The sequence below is a fragment of the Talpa europaea genome (genome assembly GCF_964194135.1).
Source record: "Talpa europaea genome assembly, chromosome: 9".
Taxonomy (NCBI): Eukaryota; Metazoa; Chordata; class Mammalia; order Eulipotyphla; family Talpidae; genus Talpa; species Talpa europaea.
Genome location: NC_140076.1, coordinates 2,368,817 through 2,395,561, shown reverse-complemented (window position 1 = coordinate 2,395,561; position 26,745 = coordinate 2,368,817). Strand labels below are relative to the sequence as shown.

The window sequence follows — 26,745 nt, the reverse complement described above, 5'->3', positions numbered from 1 at the left end:
CGCGGGGGGGGGGGGGGGCGGGGGGGCGCCGCGGGCGCGGATCTGGGTCAGGCAGGGAGGAAAGCCCCGGACGCGAGCGCGGGCCCGTCCCCGCCCAGGATGCGAAGCGGGTTCCGGGGTGCGGGGGAGGGGGCCGCGGCGGGGCGCGCGCCCCGCGGCGAACACAGAGCCGCCGCCCACGGCCGGGGCGCGGGGGGGGGCGCGGGGGGCGCGGGGGGCGCTGCGCGCGCGGACCTTCCCGGGCACGCAAATATATGCAAATGAGCATGTAAATGAGCATGCAAATGAGCAGCGGGCGGCTGCAGCTCGGGCGCGTCTTCGGGGCGCTCCCGCGGGGCCCGGGCGGGGGGGGGGGGCGGGCGCCGGGCGGGGCGCGGGGGGGGGCCGCGCGGGAGGGGAGGGCGGCGGCTCCAGCCCCCGCCGGGGCGCGCAGGCCGGGGCGGGCGGGGGCGGCTCCCCGGGCCGCCCCGAGCTCGCGCTGGCGCGGGGGCGCGGCTAGTACTTAGCGATGTCCCCCTTCTTCAGGATGATCTGCCGCTGCCAGGGCGCCAGCTTGGTCTCGTCGTAGCCCAGCGTCCGCAGCTTCTCCGACTGCTCCTTCTCCCGCTGCATCTCCTCCTGCTTCTGCCGCTCCTCCTCTTTCCTGGGCATGGGCATGGGCGTGGGCATGGGCGTGGGGTGGGCATGGGCGTGGGGTGGGCATGGGCATGGGCGTGGGGTGGGCATGGGCGTGGGGTGGGCATGGGTATGGGCGTGGGGTGGGCATGGGCGTGGGGTGGGCATGGGTATGGGCGTGGGGTGGGCACGGGCATGGGCAGGGCCCGGGGCGGGGCAGGGTGAGTGGGCGGCCCTGGCAGGAGGGGTCACCCGCGGCAAGGAGGTGGTTGCTACGGGGGGGCCGACTGCTGAGGGCGGGGGGTTAATCGGCTCAGGCAGCGGGTTCTAGGGTCGGTGGGTTACTGGGGACAAGGGGGCGCACGGACAGGACTGCTGGCACAGCTTGATGGGGTTGGGGCTCCCGGAGCGCACACAGGCCCGGGGAGAGGCCGCGGCTGGTGGCGGGGTTGTTCTTGGAAGCAGCTGGCGGGTCATGGAGGGGCAGAGGGTGTTATGGGCGGGGACCGGAGGGATGAGTAGGACCTGAGTTCCTGGGGACTGGGATTAGGCTGCTCGGGAGCAGAGAGACCATGTTTTGGGGAGCTGGCGGCTGCTAGTTAGGGACAGGTTATGAGAAGACAGGGGTCAGACATGCTGGCCACGCAGCCAGGAGCACACGTGGCTGTTGAGCATTTGCAGTATCAGAATTGCGATGTTTTATGGACATCTTCAATAATTAAATTGGTTATGTATTCATTACGTATTGATTACGTATTGAAACATTATTTCTACGGCTATATCATGTTACACTATTATAATTAAGTTCACCTATATCTTTTTTCCAATGGGGTTACTAGAAAATTTAACATTACTCGTGTAGCTCGAATTACATTTCTATAGGACAGATTACCGGGGGGCAGAGACTAAGTTTTGAGGGATAGATGATCTGAGTTACTGATACTGAGGTTGGGTTGAACTGCAGGGCAGCATGGCTAGGCTAGTGGGAGAGGAGAGCTGGGTAATTGGGGACAAGGTTATCAGGGCACAGAGCAAGGCTTTCGGGGACAGGGCAAAGTTACTGGGGGAGAGGGGTCCGGTGGCATTACTAGGAGCGGGGAGGTTGTGCTACAGGGTTGAGTGATGAGGGGCGGCACTCAAAAGGAAGCTGAATAAAGAGGCAAGTGGGGTGACTGGTTTGTGACTGGCTGGGGGGAGAGGAAGGCAAGTCAGGCCAGCCCCACACTCACCGCTTCTGCTCCCTGGAAGGGAAAAGACAGCATTAGCAGGTGCCCCCGCCTCTGGGTCACGATCAAGTCCCGCTGCCTGGTCCCACCTCTCCTGGGCCGTCAGCTCACCTCTCCTCCTCCAGCTTCTTCCGCAGGATGTCCCGCCTCCAGGCAGGCATGCTGGCCAGCCGGGCTTCCTCCTCCTCCTCCTGAAACACAGGCACAAAGCTTCAGGGCTGGCAGGGCCAGAAGGGATGCACCTCAACCCGGGGACTTGCTGGAGTCAGGAGCAATGGGACATGGTGGGGTCACAGGAAGAGATGTTGGGTGCCCTGCTATAGGGCAAATGGACGAAGATGCCTGCATCCAACCTCCTGTCCAATCTGCAACCCCAACAACTCAGGGCCCCGTGTCCTAGGGGCCAGGCCAAAGAGCTGAATAAGCGTGAGAAGGGGCAGAGAATGAGATTCCCCACAGGGGCGGCTGCACAGGTGGCCCCAGGCCTGTGACCCAGAATGTCCAGGTAGCCTCAAGTTGGCTTCTGCAGGCCCTGCCAGTGCCCCCCACCCCCAACTCCAGTTCTACTGTGAAGGCCCCGCTGGCCCATGCCTGCCCTGTTCCCAAATGGAGCAGACCCCAGCTCTCGGCAGCAATGACTTTTGGAGGGTGCACCCAACACAGATGAGGACAAAGTGTTTTATTGCTTGTTACAGAGGAGAAAGGGTCTGCACACGCCGTCACACGGACACCACATGCCTGTGTGCCGCCTGGCGCCTCAGCCAAAGAGGCAGCTGCGAGCTCTAGTGAAAACGGAAAGCCACGCTGCCCCAAGGGGGACCCACAGTCCCTCTCTCAGGGGGGCCGGCTCTTCCACCTGGCTGCACACGGAGCCCGGGAAGCCTGGAGGGTCAGGCAGAGGGCCCTGCTTTGCCCTGTGCTGGCCTGCCTAGTGGGGCAACACCCCACATCCAGACTGGATGGGACCTCAAAGGTCGAGGCCGCCCGGTCCTGGGCGCTCTGGTTTTCCAGGGCCACCATCCTGGCTCCTTCCTGCCAGTTTCTGGCCGCTGGTGGGCATCAGACAGGCATCCCGAGCAGGTTATGAAGCTCCAAGGTAATCTCCCAGTCCCGCTGCTCAGGTGTCAAAGAGTTCTGCCTCCTTCTCCTTCCAGAAGGAGAAGCTGCGGTCGATGAAGCGGCAGACCAGCTCGTTGCTGAACTCGCCCATGTCGGAGACCAGCTCCAGGGGGTCTTCAGCATCGGCCAAGGGGTCTTCGGACCCTGGGGGATCCGCGGGCGGGGGCGGGGCGGCCGGCGGGGGCGCGGGGGCGGGCGGGGGCTGCGGCGCGGGGACTGGGGCCTCCTGCAGAGCTGGCGCCGCCTCTCCGGCCGGCTCCCGCGCCCCTTCTGGCGCCTTCCCCGCCTCGTCTTCCCCGGCGGGCTCAGCTTCCGCGCCGTCTCCGAAGAACTGCCGCCTGAGGTCCTCGAAGCCGTGGCTCCAGCGGCGCCGGCCGGCCTCCACCTCCTCCAGCACCGCGCGGTGGAAGCGGCGGATGCGCGCCCAGGGGTGGCTGCCCAGCCGGTCGAACATCTCATAGCACAGCAGGTGGCGGAACCTGCGCTCCTCGCGGCTCAGGCCCATCTCGAGCAGCTGGAAGTAGCCGAGCATGAAGAGGTCCAGCGAGAGGCTGTCGTAGCTCCGGGGCGCGCCGCCGTCGAGGGGCGGCAGGAAGTGCTGCGGCCAGTACAGGCCGTGCGCCAGGCCCGGGCCGCGAGGCTGGCGCGCGGGCACCCGCCGCAGCAGGCCCCGCCAGCGGCCCAGCAGCCGGCCCACCGCCTGGCGCTGCTCCAGCAGGCGCCGCAGCCGCTGGTCCGGGCCCTGGCCCGCGGGAGGCTGGGGGGCCCGGGCCGCCTCGGGGTCGGGGACGGCGCCCGCGGCCGCCAGGCGGGGCAGCAGCCTGCGCAGGCGCGCCTGGGCGCGGGGCCCCGGGCCGGGTAAGGTCCACCTGCGCCAGTGCTCCAGGAACAGGTAGACGATGCGCTCCTTGCGCAGGTCCGCGCAGTCCTGCGCGCCGCCGAGGCGCGGCTCGGCGGGGAGCGCAGACCCGGGCGCCGGCTGGGGCCGCGCCGCCGGGCTGTCCGAGGCCTCGGGCGGGCCGTTGGCGACGCCGGCCGCCGGGGAATCCTCCAGGGAATCCTCCAGGGAATCCTCCTCGAGGATGGGCTCGCGGCCCGGGGCGCCGGCGGACAGGGAGGGCCGGCGGCGCGGGCGGCGCGCGGGCGCCGAGCCCTGGGCGCGCTGCTCGTAGGCGGCGCGCAGGTGCCGCACGGAGACGCCGCAGTCCAGGATCTCGCGCGCCACGGCCTCGCGGCACCAGCTGAGCGAGTGCGAGCGGCCCAGGCAGAGCGGCCCCGGCCGCGAGGGCGCGTCGGACAGCGGCGCCAGCGGCTGGCCCGTGTCGGCCGCCAGCAGCTCGGCCAGGTGCGCGGGCCGGCCGCCCAGGGCGGCCAGCAGCGTGGCCATGCTCTTGAACAGCGTGGAGATCTTGCTGCACCAGGCGGGCAGGCTGGGGGCGCGGCCGTGCATGCGGCGCGGGTCGACGGTGAAGCGCGGGGCCGACAGGGCGGCCGAGAGGGGCAGCAGCTGCTCCAGCTCCAGCTCCAGCTGCTCCAGGCGCGCCTCCAGCCTCTGCGCCTTGTGCAGCACCTGCAGGTTGTCGATTTGCTGCTCGATGCGGAGGACGTCGGCCTCGGTCATGAGCTCGCCGAAGGGCCCGAGGACGGCGTTGTGCTCGCGGGAGTACCTCCAGCCCTCGCGCGGGTAGCAGCAGGCGCCGGCGGCCGTCAGCTAAGGCGGGGAGACAAGAGAGGGGGGGGCGGTGCGTCTCCCTCTGGCCCGGCTCCGCCTGGGCGCCCTTTGCATATCCTGGGTGGTGTAATGGCTCCGGGAGGCGGCTTTGCAGGGAGGAGCCGCGCCTGGCTGGCGGGCGCTTTCGATGAAACTAGACTTCGGCCCGGTTCCGGGCGCTGGGCAGTGTCCACTTGGGTCGCTGGCAGGGACACCGCAGCGGTTGGGAGCTGCTGGAGAGGCAGGGCGGGCAGACTGTCTCCACACGGGGCTTGGTCGCTCATTACACCACCCAAGGATCGTGCAGAAGGCACTGCAGCTGCCGCGCCCCTGGGCCCTCTCCCTCCCCGGCCAGCGCCTGCCCACTCGGGGCCAGAGCAGCAGCAGAGGCGGACCCTGCCTCCAGCTCCCCGCCCACCCGCTTCCATGTGTCAGCTTAGTGTGTGCCGAGGGGCCCTGTGACAGGCCAGTGCCCACCCCTAGCACCCCTGGAAAAGCAGTAATACAGTTTAAAGAACCAGACTTGTCGGGGGCGCTTGTGCTCCCGCTTACCCCTCGCTTTCTCCACCCCTGGTCTGCTTTCGTGCCAGGCTTCCACCCTGGCTGGGGCTGCCCTCACCTCCTCACAGCCTCTCAGTTCATCCTGACCCTCTACCACCGGTTCCCCACATACAGAGGTGACGATGCAATGTCCCCACTGCCCGCCAGGCCCCCCACTGCTCCAGCAGAAGCCCATGTCCGTTTTCCTCCAGACAACTGGCCAGGCCTTGGTGACCCGACCCTCACTGACCGCCCCGGCTCCACCCGCCCATAGTAAGAACCGTCCAGAGCCCCACTCAGGCGACCTCCCGTCCCGCCGCTGGCTCTGCCCCGTGTGCTCCCGCGGCGCATCCTGCCAGTCCTTCCCTGACGCCGCCGCTCAGCCCCGGGCCGCTGTCCCCCCACCATAAGCATGCTGCCAGAATTGGAACAGCCCAATTCTTTGGGGGCCCCTCCTCTCCTAAGGTGCTGTGTTTGGTCATTCTCTGCCCCCCTGCACCTTGAGAGCAGCCCCCGATATCGTCGCCACGAACCCCCGGGGCCACAGTGTTGGGCACAGACCGTACTCAGAGCAGGGCGGGCGAATGAGCCCAGGGCAAACCCCTCTGCCAGCCTGTGATGATGAGCCCGTCTGACGGGGTGGGGTGGGGGCAGGCGGGCTTGGTGTCAGAGTCTGGCAAGTGGCCGTGCGGGACAGGAATCCAGGTCCTGCAGGCCGCTCAGCCTGTGGTCCCCGGTCAGCCTGCCGGCCTCACCCAGCAGCGGGTGCATGTGCAGAGTCAGCCCCGCCACAGCTCCCGAATCAGCAGACTTTCGTGTTGTGGTTCGGTGTGTTTGTTTACTCGGTCCCAGGCGATCTGAGCGACCTGAGCGTACATTTGCACTTGACAACTTGGTCATCTCACCGCGGGACCTGCTGCCTGGGGTGGGAGTGGACAGCGGGGGCAGCCCCCGGCGAGGGGAGCGCAGCCAACCCTGCTTTCCCCCCAGAGGAGGCGGGAGCCGCCCGAGGCTGAAGGACCGGGGCAGGTTTGGGGGTGCGGTGGGGGGTGGGCTGGGGGCCCAGATGCAGTCCCTGGGGCCCTCTGAGATGCTCCACGCCGCCCACCTTCTGCCTCTGCTCCTCCTCCTCCTGCATCTTCATCTGCATCTTGCGCACCATCACCTGCCGCTTCCACTCGGGGATCGGCCGGCCCTGCTCGTCGTGCTTGGGGATGAGCGCGTCCACGTCCAGCTGCACGCCCGGAGCGGGGCTGGCAGGTGGCGCGGGGGCCAGGCTGCCGTTGAGCAGGGGCTGGGGCCCTGCGGGTGGCGGGGTGGGGCTCCGGGCCCGCGATGGGGCAGGCGATGCTGGCGGCACCGGCGAGTCAGGCTGTGGGGAGACACGGCAGGGCTGAGCGTGGGGCGGGCGGGGCTCAGGGGAGCCGGGAGAGGGGCACCTGCAGGGCCGGTTACCTGGGAGGCCGGATGCCCGCTGCCCGAGAACACCGTGGTCAGCCCCTTGCTCTGCGGCGTCGGCTTGAGGCTCTTGCCCGCCTTGATCTCAGCCAGGAGCTCAGAGTTGTCACCCGTCGGGGACATCATGTTGAAAGACTTGGTGCCTGCCGGGAAGCAGGAGAGGAGGCGCTGGCCGGCGGTGGGGACCTCATCCCCGCCGCCCCCACCGCCAGCCCCGCTGCCACCCCCTCCCAAGTCAGCTCTGGCGACGAGGGGGCCTTCCCTTAGGCGGCGAGGGCGTCCTCAGGGCCCCGGGCCGGGTCTCAGCTACCCGAGGCCTGTCTTCTGCTCCCAGCTGGCTGCGGCCCCACATTCTCCCCGTCCTACTCACGGGGAGTGGGGCCCCCACCTGGGGGCCCCTGAGAGTTCATGGCGGCTGCTGGGCCGACCCTGGGGACTCTAGCGAGTGTCTCCGCCCTGCGCACGGACCAGCCAGCTCCAGAGCGCTAGCCGGGGCGGGCACGCGACCTTTGTCCTGGCCTCCCTGGCTCTGCCCTGCGGGGTGGAGTCTCCCCCGGGCCCTCTCGCCGCATCAGCAAAGGCCAGTGAACCTTGGACTGAGTCACCTGCGGTCTTCCGGCCTCTGGTCTACAGGACTCAGGCCCCGGACGCCAGAGCCCCACGGGCCCCGCCCCCACACCCAGAGACAGACGACAGGCGGTAGGGGCGCGAGCAGTCACGCTGGCCTCGAGCCCCAGCACACTTATGGCAAAGCCTGCTCCGTGCCGGGGGGGCGGGGCGCGGGGAAGCGGAACCCTTGCTCAGAACATGGGGTGAGGGTACCCAGGAAGCGCCAGGCGGATATCATGCAAATGCCCGGAGCGCTGTTTGCATGTGCCACTGGAGGTGGCGGGCGACTGAGGTCTGGAGGGTTCTCTGGAGAGCCCAGGGAGTGTTCCGGGATGGGCGAGGGGAGCGAAACCGGCCAGCGGCTCGGATTCCCAGGGGGGCTCCTAGAGCAGAGCAGCAAGAGAGGTGGAGGGGCAAGGGGCTGGCAGGCCCTGGTGATGGGGCATTTACTTAGGCGAAACCATCCGCTGCGCACAGACTGCGGCGCTTGCGTGGAGGCGTGCGGGATGCGAGGGTGGGGGGGGCAGGAGCCAGTGCCGGGACATCTGGGACCCCTTGCCTGCCCGCCCGGGCCCTGCCCTTCCTTCAGTTCGGGACCCCACCCCGTCTCCCTTTCCTCAGCGCATCTTGTTCTCCGCCCCACGCCTCAGCCAAGAGCCACGCACGCACGCACAGCTACTCACTCTTCCTGTGCCTCAGGACTCTCACTTCTAGGACCGAGAAGAGAGAAGTGACAGCGAAGTTAGGAGGAGGAGGGGGACAGGGCGAGACTAGGGCAGCAGGGGCAGCGGAAGAGGGGCTGTCTGTCTGTCTGTCCGTCCATCGGGGAGGGCAGGAAGAGGGGAGGGAGAAGCGGGCAGGCGAGAGACAGGAGGACCTTCCCGGCCCACTTGACCCTGGCTCTGGCTGCCCTGGGGCTCCACAGGGGTGGTCTGCCCAGTTCCCAGCCTGGTCGGTGCCCCCGAGAGCCCAACAGGGCTGCTGCTGACCCTGGCCCCTAAGCAAGGGCCTCAGTCTTGGCATTGGGTCGGGATCGGGCAGCTGGCCCAGGCCTGCGGACAGTGGGCCTGGAGAAGCCTTTCTGCCCTTGCTTCAGCCTGGCTGCAGGTTGCTGAGAGGAGCAGCTGACCCCAGAGCCGGGGGCGGGGGGGAGGGGAGGCTTCTGGGAGGCTCAGTGGGGGGCTAGGCTACCTTGGGCTCTGGTTGGCAGTGGGTGGGACTCAGGGAGCCCAGGCTGGCCCTACTGCACCCTGCTCTCCTAGATGAAGCTTTGAATGGTGCCGCGCAGCCTGTCCCTGCACTGAGTGCGGTGGCCGAGGGGGGACGGCAGCGCACCCCATGTCCTGGCTGGGGCGAGAGCCTCAGCAACCAGCACCCCTTCTGCAGGAAATCTGCCTGGATCTCAGCTCCTGCTTACAAAAGGAAGCCCAGAGACCCTGGTCCCCAGTCTAGCTCCTTTAAAGAGATGCCCAGGAGTCACCAGCAAGGGATGTGGAGGGCATGAAGGGTCACTGGCCTTGCTCCCACAGCCAGGTCCTGGCCCCTGGGGAGATCTGGCTAGTTTGTGTCCCTAGTGCACCTGAGGGGGCCTCACGGCTACAGCTGCCTTGGCCATACAAGAAAGAGGTGAGGCAGGGGAGAAGAACTCAGCGTAGATACGGGCACATAAGGTTGACCAGCAGCCCTGAGGTCATCCCAGAGCCCCCTCAGGCACCAGCTCGTCAGAAACTCCAGCCGCTGGGAGTCCAGCCAGGCCGGGGGACTCCCCTAAGGTCACACAGCCCCACCCTGTTCTGGCAGAACTGTAGAATCCCACACCCTCCCTCTGGCCGCTGGGGTGGGGGCCGGCAGAAAGAACAAGTAGAAGAGGAAGCGCTGGGGCAGTCACAGCTGGGGGGGCGTGTTTCCATTTCCCCCCCTTTTCGGGGCTAGCGCCGCCCCCCACCCCTCAACCCACGACTCACTGCCAGTGGACGAGGAGGAGCGACGCTGCCCGCAGCCAGGGCCCGCGCCCTCGAAGGGCAGAGGCGGAGCAGGCGGCGGCGAGCTCAGGGCCTCGGGCAGGGGCGGTGGCGGTGGCGGCGGGGGCAGCTCCCTGGACGCCTTGGGGTCCCCCGCGCAGCCGTTGTGCACGTGGCTTCCAGGGAGCAGCGCCGCCTGCGGGGGAGCGGAGGGGCCGGCAAGTGAGGGGCGGGTGGCTCGGCCGGGGCCGGGGCGGCAGGCGGGCGCGGGCTGGCGGGCACGCACCTCCTCGCTGTGCGCCATGCCCGGGCGGGCGGCCGGCGGGTCCCCCGGACAGCGGCCCAGCTGGCGGTAGTAGTCCCCCGTGCTGGGCTGCTTGTTGAAGGCGCGGGGCTTGCGGCCAGAGTCCTGCCTCCGCAGCCCGTTGTGGCCGTCGCGGGACTTTGGCTGGGGAGAAGAGTGGGCTCAGACACCGGTCCCCATGGGCCCCACGCCCGCCACCTTCCCGGGGCCCGCGCTCAGCCGCACGCCCAGACCCTCCTGCTCTCAGCGGGGATGGGAGGAGGGCCTGGGGGCCTCGATGTAAGGGCAGGTTGGGTCGGCCCACGGAGAGGGTTTCTGGGTGCGCGCCAGGGGGCACAGGGGCCCTCGCTGAGGCTCGAAGGGGCGGGCCCAGGGGCGGGGTGGCCGGTCCAGACGCCAGGGGGAGCCGGAGAAGGGGCAGCGCCCAGTTTAGCCAGATCTCAGGCCTCAGCCACACCCCACTCCCGACAGCCAGACCATCCCCAAGGCTCCGCCGACCCCTCTCTTGTGGGGGTTCCGGTCCCAAGGGAGCCCTCTCTGCGCCCGTGTCCTTGCCCAGGGCCCTCCGCCGGCCTGCCCGGGCCGGGGCTGCTCCTACCTGCGACTGTGCCGGAGGCCCCCGCTGTGCACCTGGCGGTGGGGGCGGCAGGGACCCGACACCTGCGCTACCCGATCCTCCCTCTCCGGTTACCGCCCAGCCCGAGCCGGCCCGTGCCTATGAGCTCCGCGGCCTGACATCACCCAGGGCCCGCCAATCCCGCGCTCAGCCCCCGCCCCGCCCGACCCCGCCCGTCGTCGGGGATGCGGGTGCCTGGGCTGCCACACCTGCCCGCTGCACGGCGCCGGCCCTCGGGCCAGATGTGGCCCGGCCCCTGCGCCTCTCTCCCTTCCCAGGTGCTCGCGCCCCCCACTGCAGTCCCTCCACTCATGCCCCCCAGCCACGGAAGGCAGATTTCGGGTCTGACGGGCGGGCAGTGGAACCCCCCCATTTGGCCCCCCTGGCTCCGGGTCACGCCCCCGCCCTTCCCCCCGCATCTGGAAACCATCGGCCTCCGGGTAAGCGACACCGCCACCCCGCGCCCGAGCCTCGGGTTTCAGGGGCCGCGCGGGCTCAGGTGACAGCAGCAGCCCGCCCCGTCGTGACGCTGAGCTCCCCCCACGCCCACCTCCCCTCGCAGCTCCCTGAGAAGCACTTGGGGCACAGGGGCAAAGGCCGGGTCATCCCGCGGGGGCTGTCTCCTGCCCACCCCCAGAGCGGGCGTCCGGGCGGTGGCCCCGGACCCTCCACGCCCCACCAGGCCAGGCTCCTGTTGCAGGAAACACGACACCCCGGGATTTGTTTTCTGGGCCAACTCGCCCCCTCAGCGTCCCCTGCAGCCCCCAGGCGTGGGTGCGGCGACCCTGCTCCCGAGGCAGTCCAGCAACTGCGCGTCCTGCACAAAGAGCCCTTGGCTGCGCGGGGCCCTGCGGGCTCACCACCCCGGGGAGGCTGGGCGGAGGGGCCTGGGCCGAGGCCCGGGCTCTGCAGGGGGAGGGGGCCGGCTTTGGGCAGGACCCCCCCATCTGGCAAGGAGAGCTGCGTCTTAGGCCCCCAGCAGGCCTCCCTTGGGCCCCCTAGAGACGAACGGGGAACCAACTGAAAGCTTGGTCGGAGGTGGCGTGAAGGAGGGAGGGCGAATCGCTGTGGAGTCTGTCGGTGCCCTCCCTGCCCAGTGGCCTTGTGACCTGGCCACTGGATGCTCGTTCTGCGGGCCCTGGAGCCACTTCCTTGGGGCTGACCTCAGCCTCCCCTGCCCACAGGACCCAAGGGCCTCCACCCGCAGCCACCTTAGGTCTTGGGCCGCCCCTACCTCTCAGCCCAGCCTTGTCCTGCCGGGCTGCCCAGCGCCCCTGTGTCCCCAGCTCAGGACTGCCCTCCCAGCACCCCCACCCTAAAGCCCAGTTCAACTGGCGAGGCGACCTCTGTGTCCCCACCCCAGCACCCACTGCCAACGGTGCCAAGGCCCGCTGGAGCTTTCTCACCTGTCCCTTCTCCTGGTCCCCACTGTCACAATCACACACCCGCGCCGCCCACAGGGAGGAGGCCTCTTGCACGGATTCCCTGCTGACCCACGGCCTCCCTGACATGCTGTGCAAGATGCGGCCATGGCCACAGAGCTCACGGGGGCATGGCTCTGGGTAGATGTTCCTCTACCCCTCTTGCGCCCAAGTCCCCAGAGGATGGTGACTTTGTCTACTCATGTCCGTGACCCCCAACGCCCAGCCCTGAGCCCCCATGGAGTGGGCCTGGGGGGTGGCTCTCGAACCGGCCACTGGCTCGGGAACCCTGCAGGCCTGTGCCCCCAACCAGGTGCCCCCAGCACCCAGGACCAGCGCTGGAGGGAGGCGAGCAGGCGCGGGCACGCTACCTCCTTCCTGAAGGTCTCGGTCTCCACATGGCGGAGCTTGTTCTTGGTCTGCATATAGATGTCAGCGGCCGGCAGCCCCCGGGGGGGCTTGGGAGCTGGATAGCCTGGCGGGGGTGGGGGCACTTGGGTGCCAGGGGGAGGGGGCGGTGGAGGGAAGCTGGGCGGTGGTGGGAGTGGGGTTCTCTCCGTCTTGTCCTGGGGCAGGCCCAGCTCGGGGCTCAGCATGTCCATGTAGCTCTCCATGTCTGTGGCTCTGGCACTGGCCAACCCTGGGCAGGCAGGGAGGGAAGGCTGGGGGGAGCTCGCCCAGGCTGTCCCCTAGGGCTGGGACGAGCCTCTGCTACCCGGAACACCTGGCCGAGGGGCGCTCAGGGGTGCGCTTGCCTTGGCCAGTCAGTGGGCCGGCCACGCTGGGTCCCCTCCCCCAGCCCTGCAGTGCTAGGGCATGGGGGAGAACACACGCAGGCTTGGAGGGAGGGGCAGGGGCCCTGGGCTCCAGGGTGTGCCCACGGAACAGGCTACCTGGAGGGCGGAGGGGCAGCTCCGCAGGGCAGGTCGGGCAAGGCAGGGTGGCAGGAAGATGGGTGGCCACGCCCGATCTTTGCCCCGCCAGCTCTGCAGGCCACCACCTGCTGGCACGACGGAGGCATCACAGGAGGACGGGCACCCCAGTTCCGGGCTGGGCCAGTGTGTATGCACGCGTGCGCCTGCTTTCTGCCTGAGTGTGCATTCGTGTGTGTCATGGGTGTGTGCACATGCTTCTGTGTGCATGTTTGCACAGGTCTGGGGACATGGGGCGGGCGTCCCGGCGTGTGGAAGTGGAGCTGTGTGCCGTGCGTGGCGCGCGCACCTGCGTGGCTCCGGCCGTCCGGTCCACGTGTCATGTGTACACACAGACAGGTTGGCACTTGCGTGTTTGGGGAGGCGTGTGTGAGCATGTGGGTGCCTGTGGAGCACGTGGGATGCGGGGATGTGCGTGACGGGCACACAGCGTGTCACCCGTCAGGGACGAGAGCCAGCATCCCCTTCTGTGACCCGGGCAGCTCCGGTGTCCGCTGTGGGCAGAGTGGCCGGGGCCGGGGCCCTGCCTCCGCTCTGCCCTCCCCCGCCCCTCCCCGGCCCACTCACCACGCGGGGGGCGCCGGCCCTTGATGCTGGAGTGGCTGGAAGAGCACGAGTCGTAGTTGGAGAGGGTGCTGGCGGGTGAGCTGAGGTCGAAGTGGGGCGGCTGCGCCGACACAGTGGTGTTGGGCGAGGACATGCCCGAGTCCGGTTGCTTGGCCTCCAGCTCCGCCGACGGGTCCCGGGACAGCACGCGGTGCTCCACGCTCTGGGCAGGGAGGGGGCGCCGTGAGCACAGCCCGCCCCCCCCCCGTGGCTGCGGGACCCCAGCCAAGCCGCTGCCCTTTCTCAGGCTCCCCGGGGCTTAGACTCCAGCCGGGCCCCTCAGCCGCAGGACCTCGGGCTCCGGGGACAGCCCCAGCCGCGGCCCTCCTGGCTCAGAGGGTTGAGAGACCCACGGAGAGGGAGGGGCCTGGCCCGCGGCACCGGCACCCGCTTCCTCATGAGGGCAGAGGGCCTGGGCTCCGTGTGCCTGGGGAGGGGGCCCGGGTGCCGCGGCTGGGATGGGGGAGGGGTGCAGGGCCCGACCACCTGCAGGAAAGACAGGTGCCCCCTGGCCAGCACCCCAGCCTCTCTGCCTGCCCGGGGCACATCCCGGCACCAGCCCAGCCCGATCTGACGGGACCCTCGGGAAAGGGCGGGCCGGGGGTGGCCCGGCTCGGCCGGAGGAGGACCTCCGAGGTCAGGCCGCCCAGCCGACCGCCCCCGCGCCGCCGGCCCCGAGCCCGTGGGCCCGGCCCTCCCGGCATGGAGAGTGCCGGGGTGGGGTCCCCGCTTACGTTGCCCATGCCAGCCCTGCTGCCGCAAGCCCGCTCCGCGCTGCCTCCTGCCCAGGCCTGCTCCTCTGCCCCGGACCCCCTCCCTGCCTGAGAAGTGTCACAGGCCCCCCGGGAGCAGGAGGCCGGTCTGGCACCAAGTAACGGCTCAGCCGCCTCGCTCATTGGCCCTGTAATTAGGGGCCTGCGGGAGTGTTTGCCGTTTCTGGGCCAGCGTCCTCTGTGGCTGGGATCTGTCAGCCACAGCTGGGCCCGCCGGGTGAGGGGCCAGGGTGCTCACTCACCACCCTGTGCAGGCGGGCCAGGCCTTGCTACCTACCCCCTCGCCCATAGGAGCTGGGCTTTGGGGGTGCAACGAAGAGGCTCCTTTCTCGGCAGGCAATCGCGGGTGCTGGGGGACCCAGTCTTGACCCCAGGGACGACAGGTTAGGGGCACGGCTCTGGAGCTTGGGTTGCTGGCTCCAAATTTCACCTCCCTGGCTCATTGGCTGCACGACCTTGGCTAAGCCACTGATCCTTCTACTGCACCTGGGTTTCCTCGTCTGTCAGTTGGGGGGACAGCCCTGCTCCCCCCACTAGGTTGTGAAAAAGATTTTACAAGTGAGCGAAGTGTCAGCGTGGTACACAACAAATGACGTCCCTGTCAACTAGCGACAGTAATTTACTGTGAAGATTAAGTGAGATGATACCATAAGGCCCTGGGCACGGGACCTGCCAGCTTCAAAAGGCAAGAAATGATTGCTTATTGTCAGCTGCAGCCACAGTTGGGGGAGTGAGGGGGTGCAAGCAGTGTGCCACCCCCTCCCCACCGTGCAAGGGAGTTACAGTGTCAGCTGGAGGAACCTGCTCGTCCATGGAGGACCCCTTCATTGTAGACACTGGGAACAGGGTGCTCCCTGCGCTCTCTTTGTGGCCCTTTCTCGGGGGGGATTCTTCCTCGGGTCCAGCTGCAGTCTCTGACCCGGGCCTTGCTGACTCTGGAGGCCCAGAACCAGGGTGCCCCCATTGCTGGCAGGAAGGGCTCTGGGCAGGGGCACGTGCAGCCTCCTCTGCTCCAGGCCTTTCTGCAGCCCCTCCCACAGCCAGGCTGCCCTGGAGCCAGCCAGGGCCCTTCCGAAGCCACCCATGAGGCCCACCCTGCCCCTCCCTCCTGCCCCGGAGCAGGCCTTGCACCTGCCACACTGCCCGGCTGAGAGCCACCCACACCTGAGCCCACGTCCCCAGGGCACGGCTGTGCCACACAACAGAGCCAGTTTAAGAGGAGCTGCAACTGAGCCATGGCACAGCTGCTCCGCTCCCCCTAACAGCCGGGGGGCCTCGGGTCTCCCCAAGACTCAGTTCACCCACCTGTGAGGTCGGACCCACCTACCTCAGTGGACTAGTGTGTGGGGGTGGGGTTCCGAGGTCTGTAGGTGTCCTGTGATTTCTCCCAACCTTGCTACGCTGGGCTGGGCTGCTCCTCCCGCCCCCTTCTCCACCCGGGCCCCTAGTGGGCGGTGGCCCCCGCTGGGAGCTCCTGAGGCCCTTGGGTGGCCCGCGGGGTGACCGCGTCCAGCCCGGGGGTGGGGGGTGCGCGGGGTCATACCAGGCTCTCCACGGTGCGCAGGTAGCGGGTGCAGTGGCTGTGGCCGTTGTAGTCGGCGAGGTCGGCCGCCGTGTAGCCGTCGCGGTCGCGCAGGTCCAGCTCCGCGCCGTTCACGACCAGGATCTGGCAGCACTGCGGGGCGCGCCGTGAGGACCCCGGGCCGCCGTGGTCCCCGTGGGGCGGACCTGGGCCCGCAGCGCCCGGCCTGGGGGTGTCCACCCCCCCTCCCCCGCCTCACCTCCAGCTCCCCGTTCTCCGCGGCGTCGTGCAGCGGGGTGCCGCCCCACAGGTCGGCCGCGATCTCACCGCCGTGCAGCAGCAGCCAGCTGAGCACCTTGGCGTGGCCGCGGCTCGCCGCGAAATGCATGGCCGTGGCGCCGTCCTTGTCCTGCTCCGACAGGCTCACGTCGGTGCAGCTCACCTGGCGGAAGGGGTGGGAAGGGGCGGGGGCTGGGCGCAGGCCGCTCCTGCCCCCGCCGGCCCCGCCCCCACCTGTCCCCAACTCACCAGCCACACGATGACCGGGCTGTGGCCCATCTGCGCCGCCGCGTGCAGCGGGGTCATGCCGTCGTGGGCGCGCGCGTGCGGGTCGGCGCCGCACTCCTGCACCAGGTGCTGCGTCACCTCCAGGTGGCCCTCCTGGCAAGCCAGGTACAGGGGCGTGGCACCATTCTTGGTTTGGGCATTTACCCCCCTGCAGAGACAGAGCACATAGCGGCTTTCGGCCACTGCCCCCTCCAAGTCCTCTCCACCTCTCGCGCCCCCTCTAGGGAGCTCTGGAGGGCTGAGGAGGGGGCTAGTCACGGCCCCCAACCTAACTCCCTCTGACTCTCAGTCAGCAGCCAGCCTCCCGGGGCTGTCCCCCCACACACACCCAGTTACCCCACCCCAGTCTCCTGCCTACAGTGCAGGTCTGACGGAATAACTAGCCGGCCTTTCCACGGTCTGCAGCGGAGAATGGCCTGGCCTCGCCTGACATTTTCAGCCACATGGTCACTGTCACTGTGCCCCCCCCAACCTGTCTGACTTCTGTGACTTTGCTCATGTCCTCCCCTCTCCCTCTGGCCTGCGCCTCCCTCCCTAAGACTCGGTTCTGATTTGCCCAGGCCTTTCCTGCCTCTTTGCCCCGTACTCCCTGGGCCCGCTCCAGACTGCCTCAGGCTTGGTCCACCATGACTGATTTGGGCTCTGCTGCTCCCGGAAGACTGAGCTCCCAGGAGGCCTCCCTGGCACAAGGGGTTAAGATGCAGCACTGTGAAGCTATCTATAGCCACTGCGGCCTGAGTTCAATCCCCGGCCAGGGAAATGACCCACATGGCGCAGCAGACCTCTCCTGACTCGCCCGCTGCTCCCCTCAGCAGTGGATTTCAGTCGATCCGCCTGTTCTGTTCCCCGCTGTCTCTGGATCCTCTCACCCCCTAGACCTCTGGCCTGCACCCCAGCTCTTGTATGCATTAAAAAATTTGACAAAAAGACTGAGCTCCTAGATGGCAGCATGGTAGGACTGGCTGCCAGATCAAACACTGGATGCTCAGGTAATGTCTGAATTCACAGTCTATCCAAACACCGCATGAGAGATACTTACACTAGAACATTATCTGAAGACAGCATGGAGAAAGGGTCACTCCATCTCTTCACTCCTGGACACTCCCTGGAGCCCACTTTGCAGCTGTCATGGCTCTCCACTCCCCAAGGGGGTCCCAACTAGGAACGGGGACCTAGCCCCCCTGAGGTGGGGCTTTGCTGGGGCACAGGGAGCTAACCTCATTTTTTCTGACTACCATGGGTGCCACAGCCCAGAGTGCAGTTACCAGAGCCGGGCACCAGGGGGAGCCACGACCCAGGCCCAGGGGCCTGCCAGCACCACCTCAGCCTAAGAAGTTTCTGGCTGAGACTGTCCCACCAGCTCACCAGCCCTCTGCAGCTCCTCCGACCCCATCCGTGCATTCCGGGTCCTCCATCACACGCCCCACCCCCTAAAGACACGCCCTCCCTTGCTCTCCCATCCAGTTGCCCTCTGGTCTGTCCATCAACCTGGTCACCAGGTCACCCACTTCTGCATCTGCCCACTCACCCACCCTCCCGTCAACCTGGCAGGACTTGGCCCCTCCCTCTCACACACCCCACTAGGACCTCCCAGCTGACCTCTCCCTGTCCCTAAGCCCCTGGGTCTTACCTGGGATCCCAGGTCACTTCAGTACTGCCCTGTCCTTGGTGTGGGCGCCCCTCCCCGATACAGAGCTGCCATCTGCTGGCACTTCATGCATTTAGGGACCAGGGACCACACCTGGCTCTCCTATCCGCGCCACCATGTCAGGGTCAGAGGGTGCCGGAGTCACACTGAGGACACGCACACAAAGGCAGACAGGGATCCGCCCACATGCCTCTCTGCAGGAGCTCCTGGCTCCTGGCCACTGGCCTCCACGCCCCAGCGCCCCCCACGCGCATCCTCATGCGTGAGTCAGTAAGAGCCTGTTTAATATTTTATGGCCGACACTCAGTGGCCTGAATTATTCACCCCGTAACCAAGGCACAGCGAGTACTGGGGTCCTGGGATGGTGGGCCGGAGGGGACCACCTCTCAGGACCCGCTGGGCTCTCTCTGGGAGGCCAAAGACAAAGGACGAAAGTCGGGGCGCTAGTTCCGCCTGGAGTCCTGCCCTCCCAGCACCCCCTTGGCAGGTGTCCATGACCCCAGGGCGACCAGCACGTCTGAGAAGCTGGCGCAGAGCAGGACGGGAGCAGGAGGGACAGTCATGTCCCAGGGACTGGCGTGGGCCTTCTGAGTCCCTGGTCCAGGGTCAGGGTCAGGATTCCAACTGGTCGGCACTGAGGGGCAGCTCTGCCCTGCATGCCCGGGAGACCCCAGGACAGGGGGCCGAGCTGCTGAGGCACCAGGTGGGAAGGGGTCCCCGCCCTGCTGCCCTCTTCTGCCGTGGCCTGGAGGCAGGAGGATGGGCGCGCTTGTGCTCACCGGGGCAATGATAAAATAGGGGTGCGCACGAGATGAATGAACGCACCTGGCGGCGAGAGGGGAAGGCGGAGCAGTAACTCAACACTAACGGGCCCGAGCGCCAGCCGGGCTGACCGAGCGAGCGTTCCGTTCCAGGCTCTGCGAGCAACATGCTCCCATCCGGCCCTGTGAGCACCTTGTGTGGGGGGGCCAGTGCTGATGGCCTCCCACAGATGAGGAAATGGGGGCACCGAGGGCTAAGGTCACTCCGTGAGAGCTGGAGAGTCAAGATTTGGGGCGCGGTCTGTCTACGTGTGTCCCCACCCCCAGCTGTGTGCGCTGCCTTCTGTCCGTCCCTCCGCCAAGGCCCATTTCTTCGAAGAGCTGCCAGACGAGCCTGCTGAGCACTCAATGGCTCTGCCAGGCTCAGCTCTTGGGGTGGGGGTGCTGGGGGCCGCCTAGGCAGCCGCGTGGGGAGGCCCGGGCGAGGCTAGAAGGACCTGGGTGAGCGCCTGCCCCAGCTGCCAGGCTGTTGCCTCTGTTTCCCCAAAGCCATGCTCGAAGGGAGGCAACACGGCTCATGCCTGCCTTGAGGGGCCCTGGGGCCCAGGTATACCGGGCGAGCGCTCGTCCGCGGCCCAGCTGTATGTATGTAAAGAGCTCTGCTCCTCGAGCCTCCGGGGGCGCTGCTGGCCTGGGGTGCCCACGCACGAATAAGTTCAGGCTCTTGGGGAGCTGCTGCCTACGGGGGGGTGGGCTTTGGGGGACAGCTGGTCGCCGGACCCCACCCCACTCCAAAGCCCCACTTCTAGTCGCAGTGACAGCGAAGGAAAAGCTTCCTGCCCCAGCCCTGACCTGGCCTGGCGTCCACCCTGGCTCTCAGGCTCTGGCTGGGGAGTGCGAGTCCTTGACCTCGAGCCTCGGTTTCCACGTATGGCCAGTGGGCGGCAGCGCGTGGACTTTCCACGCCTCCCGTGAGAGAAAGGCCTTGGGCAGTGGCCGGGTCAGCTCCTTCCCTGCCTTCAGGGGTCAGAGTGCTGCAGGCCTCGCTCTCTCCCTGCGGAGGCCTCTGCTTCTCGGGATGAAAAGCCACTTGTACTCGAAACTGTCCTTTCTCCACACCCCCTCAGCTCGCTGTCCGCCGCGCTCTGGCCTGGCTAGAACCTGACGGGCCTGGAGCACCCCACCCAACCCTTGCCGCTAGACTCAGCAAAGGCACCTGGCCGGCTCCTCCTTGACCCGTCCCTGCAGGCCTGCGCTCCCGGCCACCATCACCAAACCATGCCTTTTTTTCTTGCTCTTGGGAAAAAAGACAACGTGGGCGCCCTGTACCGATAAAGCAGGTCGCTCTGGCAGAGAGGACGTGCAGGGCTGGGGGGGCTGATGGAAATCTCGGCTCTGATTGGCACCCACTTATTGTTGTTGTTGCCCATGGAACCAGACTCCAGACAGCAGCGCTTCCAGGTGCCTCAGCCCCGACAACCTGGAGGGAGGTCGGGGGGGGCCTGGGCCCCTGAGGGTGGGGCTTCTTCCTAGGGGAAGGCTCTAGTCTCCCAGTCCCCAGCCTCGCCTCCTGCACCCTGAGCCTTGAGGAAGGCTCTAGAACAGCCAGCTTCACCCAGTCCACCTGCAAGCCTGGAATATTCTGGAAGCCTATGCTTGTCTACCGCTCTCTCTGCAGCGTGGTGGAGCTGAGCTGACCCTCCCCTGGTGCCACACCCACCCACCCTTCCACTGCTGTGACTTCTAGGATGCCGGTGTCAATGGCCTTTGCTGCTCCCCCACATCAGCTCCCCCAAGCCCGAGGCCTCCACTCCCAGCGCTGGCAGGGCCGAGCAGGCAGAGTGCCGGGTGGCCGGCTGTGGGGGGAGTCTGAGAGGGCGGCCTGCTCTGCGGAGACCCCCAAATGGGCTCAGCTGTGGGGGTGGGAGGCTGTACGCCAGAGGGACCGTGGACAGGGGCATCTGGGCTCACTCATGAGGTGCTACAGGCAGGGTCAGCCAAGACTGGGGTTCCAGACTCCTCCTTCATTCAGCCAATCAGGTGCTGGGCGTGCGGGGCAGGGGGAAGAGGGCAGAGGTCCCTCCTGCCGCTCCCAGCACCAGCCGACCCTCCCCGAGGCCGAGGCCGTCCAGCCTCCTGCTCTGTGCAGTTTCTCGTCGCCCGGGGCCACACTGGCCACGGCCTCCCTGGGCGGGATCGAGTTTCCCGCTGGCAGCTCTGGGAGTCCTCCCTGCTGCACAGGCTGCCGCGGAGAGCTGAGCCCTTGTGAATAATTCACGCGGCTCACGGCAGCCGGGGCGGGTCACGCGAGCAGGAGCCGCAGCAGCCAGGGGCCAGGTCGTTCTCTGGGGGGCCCCCAGTCTGGAGGGCAGGTGTCTCCAGCCCTCCTAGGTGGGGCCAAGGGGACATCAGTTCCCAATCTCCGGCTGGCAGGCTGCACCCCAATTGCCACCGCCCCGCTCCTGAGCGTGAATATCACGATCAGCCTGGCAGCCACACAAAGCAGCTCCTTATCAGCCAGGACACAGCCAGGGCAAAACCGCGGGACCCTGGCAGTGTGGCCCAGGGACGTGACCACTGATGGCCACGGGCGACGAGAATGCAACAGAGATCCACGGGCTCCGGGGGTGCTGGCAGCTCATCAGCCCCAGCCACCTGGCCACAGAGTCCCCTCATGCCCAGCACCGGGCAGGCCGGGGGAGGTCAGCGTCCCGGGGCCCCAAGTCCGAGAGGGCACCCCCGGTGCAGCGAGTCTTGCTAAGGCGGGACCCCAGCTGGTGGGCCCCCATCCGAGCCCCAGGCTTCTTGGGGCACAGGGACTTGGGAGCCAGGCTGGGGCTTCTGAACCCCTCACCTGCACTCCAGGGGCCGTCAGCCTGGCTGTCTGGCTCCTGTCCTGCAGGAGGGGAGGCTGGGAACGCAGCCTGCCCCCCATCTAGGACCTCGTGGTCCTCTTGAACAAGGCGGTGGGAGGGCGTGCCTGTCCCTGGGGTGGGGGCAGGTCACAGCTGAGCTCGCTAGCCCTGCCCCAGGAAGTCTAACCCTGGGCTCTAGAGCCAAGCCCCAGGGGAGCTGAGGGGTGCTCGGTTGGGATCTTGTATTTGAGGGTCTCTGAGGCCTCCCCCTTGAAACCTCACAGATTTTGATGAAACCCAAACCCTAGCTGATTGGGATGCAGAGGATTCATACTGAAGGGCACCAAAGGGTCCCTGGCAGGGATGGCCTTGAAGGGAAACCCTGCCCCTGGGGTGCACCTCCTGGTCTCCCACAAACCAAATCAGAGAAAACCAATTTGGCGAGAATGAACCCGGCTCAGCCTGTCCATCTGGGGCCGAGGGGATGCCTGCTGCCAGCCTGGCTGTCCCAAGGCACCCTCTGTCCATGCCGGTGGGCCTGGACATGGACACTAGCCACCATCCCTGGCCTCCAGGCTGGCCTCCTGCCTGCTCCCTGGCGGCCAGTGACCCTGCAGGTGCACTCGGGAGAGGAGCTGGAGGGAGCACAGACCCCCTGCAGGTAGCTGCTCTCCGCACGAGGCTGGGTCCTCTGTCTCCAGTACACCCTGAGCACCCGTTTAGACTGGCACACTGGCAAAGGTCCCAGCCTCATCTTTTGGGTGCCAGGACCACTTCTTAGGAGAGGGTCAGGACACCTGTCTCCCCCAGGCGCGCCTAAGACCTGGCTTCTTCCCTCCTCTACTCTGCATTAGAGCCCATTCTTCTGCCTGCCCCGCCCCTGGCTGGCAGTGCCAGCCCCCCACTCACTGCTGTCTCAGCCAGCTGCTCTGCGTGTTCCTGGAGACTCTGGAGTCTCCCCTTGGCAGTGGGATGTGCTCGGGGGCCACAGGAAAGGACAAGCTGCTCTCTGGATGGCGTGGGGTGCTGGGGGGCAGCCCTCTCCCTTCGCTGTTGATAAGTAAGGGGCTCTTCTGCTTTCAGACCAGAGGTCTGGGGGAGGCCCCCTCTTTTCCTCCCACCCACATTGAGGGGGGTCTTGCCAGCTTGCCCAGGCCCGAGCTCCCGCATGGCCCACTGCAGGCTGGTATGCACCCCGGAAAGAACACGTGACTGTGGCTGGTGTGCCAGCACCCCGACTCCAGCCTGTGCTGGGGAGCTCTGCTTTCTGGGCCCTGGACAGGTGGCTGAGGGAGCCCCCACGGGGGAGAGATTCGGGCTTGGGTGGCCGCTGGCCGCCAGGAAGGCCCAGGAGTGACAATCCTCCTGAACGCTCGTGGGACAGGGCATCCCCAGGCCCGGCCCGGCCCACCCCGAGGCCTCCGAGAGGGCGTTCTTACTCTGGGTAGTGCCCGATGAGGAGCCTCAGGGAGGGGAAGTCTCCTTTGGCGGCGGCATAGTGGACAGGCAGGGCGCCCGTGTCTGTGGCCGCAGTGGGGTCCCCTCCGCCGTGACGCAGCAGCCAGTCCACCACCTCGGGGTGGCCAAAGCGGGCGGCCAGATGCAGGGCTGTGGCACCAGAATTGTCTGTGTCCTGCGGGGGAGAGTCTGTTAGAGTCTCTGGTTCGGACCGTGCCCTGGGGCTCACCAGCCCCAGGGCAGCTCTGTCCTGGCCCCTGCTCCGGCCTCCTGGAACCTCGGTCCATTCGTGGCAGCACCTGCTGCCCACACTGAGGCCAGGGGGCGTGACTGGCACAGCAGGCCATTGGGACCTGACACCCTTGTCATGCCACCAGGAGCCTGTCCTCAGGAGTGAGGGAGAAGCCTGTAGCAGGAGGTGGGTGACAAGGCTGCGCTAGGCCGGCCTCAGGACCGCCCAGCCCTGCCCCCCTCCCTCGACCCCTCCCTGAGTGTCAGGTGCACCCCAACCTCAGGGCTGGAACTGCTCTCCCAGCAGACTGCCTGCACCCCCGCCCCACCATGGGGACAAGTTGTTCTTACTGCCCTGCGGAGGAGGAGGAGGAAGCTTCTGGGCCCTGGTGGGCAGGACTTGGGCAGCCAACCAGTAGTGGCAGGTGTCAGCTTGGGCAAGGCCACCTCCCTGCCCCCCCGGGGCCAGGCCGAGGGTCTGGGCCCAGAACTGGCCCATGCGTCCATGGCGAACCCCCTGGTGTGTGTCTGTCTCGGGGGAGGGGGCTGTTGGGTGCTGCTGCTGTGACATGTCAGGGGAGGATCACCCGGACGGCGGCGCTTTGGACTCAGAGGCTGCGCTTCCGGGAGAGCGGGCACTGCGCGGGAGGGGCACAGACCCCGGAGCCGTGGGACGAGGGTGGCTGCAGGAGCCCAGAACAGGGCTGGGCAGCAGTGAGCGGTGGGCGCAGCGTGCAGGCATAAGTGCCCCTCGGCCAGGAGGCCACCTGGGGACACGTGTGGCCAGGGCAGCCCGAGGGGTGTGCGTCAGTGCGGAGAGAAACGGGCCCCTGTAAGGAACCCCGGATGAAGCGGGAGGGCCTGGCATGACTGTAAGTCAGCGGCAGCCAGGCGGCCTGGCATGGGGGAGGGCTGGCTCTCCCACCGGGAAGGAAGCACAACGGTGAGGCAAAGAGCAAACGGCCCCTTGGATGCTGAGCATGAGGCTGAGACTCTGTGGTGGGATGCCCAGGGCAGATGGAAAGACTGGTTCAGCTGCCCCCTGGGCCCAGGGGTCAGGGCTGCCTAGAGGTGACCCCACCAGGACCGTGACGAAGCTCTGAGCCCCAGCTCCTGAGAGGTCCCTGCTGCCTGGTAGCCTTGGGGCCTGCACGTGTGAGGTGCCAGGAGTCTGGGTGGCTCTAGGCCTCTAGGTGGATGGCAGGATGGAGAGGACCACCAGCCTGAGGGTTCTGGCCGGTTCTGAGGTCCAAGAGCTATGGAGGCCCCAGGAGCCCCACGTGCTGTAGCCCACACCCTAAAGCTGCTTATCCCTCCGGGCCGAGCAGGCCTGGGGATCCAGGTCATCTTCCTCCACCACAGTTCCACCCCCGGCACCCAAGGCGGGGCTTAAGGGCAAGGGACTTGATAAGCCGGGCACAAGGCCACCTGCTCCTCCATACCCTCTGCAGGGGCCAGGGAGGCTCTGGCCAAGGCTGGACAGCAGATCAGGGAGGCACCGCATCTCCTGAAAGAGTGGGCACGGACCACATGCCAGGAACTCCTGATAACCAGCCAGCCAGGAGATAAGGGGTTGGGCCATTGCCCAGAAGGGTGCGACAGGGAGGTGGGGGGGGCAAGGGGGGGGCCTGCCCACCCCTAGGGCACAGCCAGCTCACAGCTGCTCCTGCCTCCTCGCCTACAAGTCACCCCAGAAGTCGTGCTAGGTGGAAAATCAGTTCTGTTGCTCCTGGCACTGGTTTCCCCCACAATCACGGTATCAGCCAAACCCTCCCCACAGCCTGTGGGACCCTAGGACCTGGCCCTCACGGCGCCGCACCCCCTCCCTGCACCAACACGTGTCTTGGTGTTTCTGCTGCAGGGGCAGAGGAATGCACACGCCCCAGGCTCTGCACGTCTTGTTCCCTGTGTCCGGAACACTTTGAGCGCCACCTGGCCGCCCCCTCAGCCAGGGGCGCTTCTCAGAGGCGCCTGCCCTGGCCACACTATCAAGCTCCCTAATGCGCCCCCTCTGTGGCCCAGTGGCACCGGTGTTCCCTGCTTCACTTTCTAGCCCGTGGGTTTGCTGCTGTCACCCCCGTGGACTGGCAGGTCCCGGAGCAGGAGCGCACCTGAGCTCCAGGTACCTGCCAGATGCCCTGTTGGCAGCAGGAGGCACACAACAGACTTGAGCCGTGTCCTCCCCCAGCTCAGGGGCTGGGCTCACGCCAGCCTGGGGGCCACTCAGTGCGACCAAGTGGGGTCTCGCTGAGACGCCCGCGGGGCTGGAGAAGCAGTCTGGATCTGGGAGACCAGAGCGCCTGCACTCAGGTCCTGGGAGGCCCCCATTACCAGGTCTACCCGTCCCCCCATGCCCTGCCCTCACCTGCATCTCAGCCTGGGGTGGGGGGAGCTCGGCCCGCACCTGTCCCGGCCTGGGGCAGAGGACCCAGGCTGCTGATTCTGTGGCCCAGGCCCTTTCCGGGACTCCCTGGGTCAGTGCCCCCTCGCCCCCCATTAAATACTAGCCCGGCTGAGTCCAATTTCCCTCTGCCTCTGCATGCCCAAGCGCTCTTCCAAGCGCCACCTGCCCGGGCATTGCGACCCTGGGAGCCACCCCACCCAACCAAGGCCCCGGGAGGCGCTCCTGGGCAGGCTGGCGGGGAGGTGCCCAGCCTCGCCCACCCTTGAGCCCTGGGGGGCTCCCGCCTGAGCTCTCTCCCGGGGAGGAAACCCCGGGGTGCCCGGCGCGCGCGGACCCACCTGCACTCCGCAGCCGCCCTGCGAGAGCAGCCACTGCAGGCAGGCGAGGTGGCCGGTGGCGGCGGCGTCGTGGGCCGGCGTGGCGCCATTGCGCGCGCGGGCCGCGGCGGGCAGGGCCGCCTCCTCCACCAGGAAGCGCAGGCAGGGCAGCTGGCCGGCGCGCGCCGCGTGGTGCACGGGCAGAGCGTCCAGCGGGTCGCGCAGCGAGGGCTGCAGCTGGCCGGCGGCGTGCAGGGCCTTCAGCACGTCCAGCTCGCCCTGCCGCGCCGCCTGCAGCGCCTGCTCCAGGGCCATGGTGCGCCGCGGCCCCCGCCCGGCTCAGCGCGCGCCCCGGGGCGTCATGCGCCCCTGCTCCGGCCCGGAGGAGCCGCGGCTCGGCCGTCGGGGCCCCGCGCGCCGCGGAGGCGGAGCCACTGTCGGTCGGTCCGTCCGCTCGGCGCAGCCCGGCCCGCGGCGCTCCACCTCCGCCGCGCTCTGGGGCGGCCGGACCCCGCGGGCGCCCGGCTTAAGGCTCGGGCCCGCCCCGCAGCCGCCCCCGCCCCGCCCCGCCCCGCCCCGCCCCGCCCCGCCGCCCGAGTCCCCGCCCCGCGCCCGCCGCCCCGCAGGCTGGGTGGGCGCGCGAGGGGCGCGAGAGGGGCGCGCGAGGGGCGCGCGAGGGGCGCGCGAGGGGCGCGCGAGGGGCAGACTCGCCGCCAGTGTGCCCCGCGGCCACTCCCCTCATTTAGTTCATGTAAAACTGAGACCCCAGAGTCGCAAACTGGGTTCGAATCCAAGCCGTCCAGGCACTGGCAAGGTAAGCCCCCCAAAGAATTGGTGCTCCAGATGCTGGGGGCACCGGCCAGGGAGCTATTACCACACTTCCTTGGGGGGACAACTCTCAGGGCAGAAACAAGGGGTGATGGGGAGTGAGCTGCAGAGGTTAGGCAGGAAAGGCCTATCCGAGGAGGTTCAGGGGGCTGAAGGGGTGTCCCAAGGCCAAGGTCCTGTGGCAGGAACAGGTCTAACAAGATCCAGAGGGACTAGGTCTGTCCGGCCGGGTGGGCGCCAGGCACGCGGGCCCCTCAGGCCTC

At 67.8% G+C, this 26,745-nt stretch overlaps 1 protein-coding gene across 3 annotated transcripts; it reads right to left on the bottom strand.

Moving 5' to 3' along the window:
• Positions 1 to 495: 495 nt before the first annotated feature.
• On the bottom strand, positions 496 to 25,969 carry ESPN (espin; the record flags this gene model as incomplete). Of its 3 annotated transcripts, XM_084242565.1 has the most annotated exons (15): positions 496 to 643; positions 1,845 to 1,856; positions 1,953 to 2,032; positions 6,320 to 6,583; positions 6,667 to 6,812; positions 7,962 to 7,988; positions 9,243 to 9,435; positions 9,526 to 9,687; positions 11,952 to 12,220; positions 13,080 to 13,281; positions 15,435 to 15,566; positions 15,673 to 15,855; positions 15,942 to 16,128; positions 22,684 to 22,877; positions 25,676 to 25,969. In XM_084242565.1, 15 exons carry the CDS (start codon positions 25,967 to 25,969, stop codon positions 496 to 498), a joined length of 2,493 nt encoding a protein of 830 aa, XP_084098691.1. The 3 variants fall into 3 exon arrangements, with proteins under 3 accessions (XP_084098691.1, XP_084098692.1, XP_084098690.1); XM_084242566.1 differs by lacking the exon at positions 7,962 to 7,988; XM_084242564.1 differs by lacking the exon at positions 7,962 to 7,988 and having other exon boundaries at positions 9,243 to 9,687.
• Positions 25,970 to 26,745: the final 776 nt, after the last annotated feature.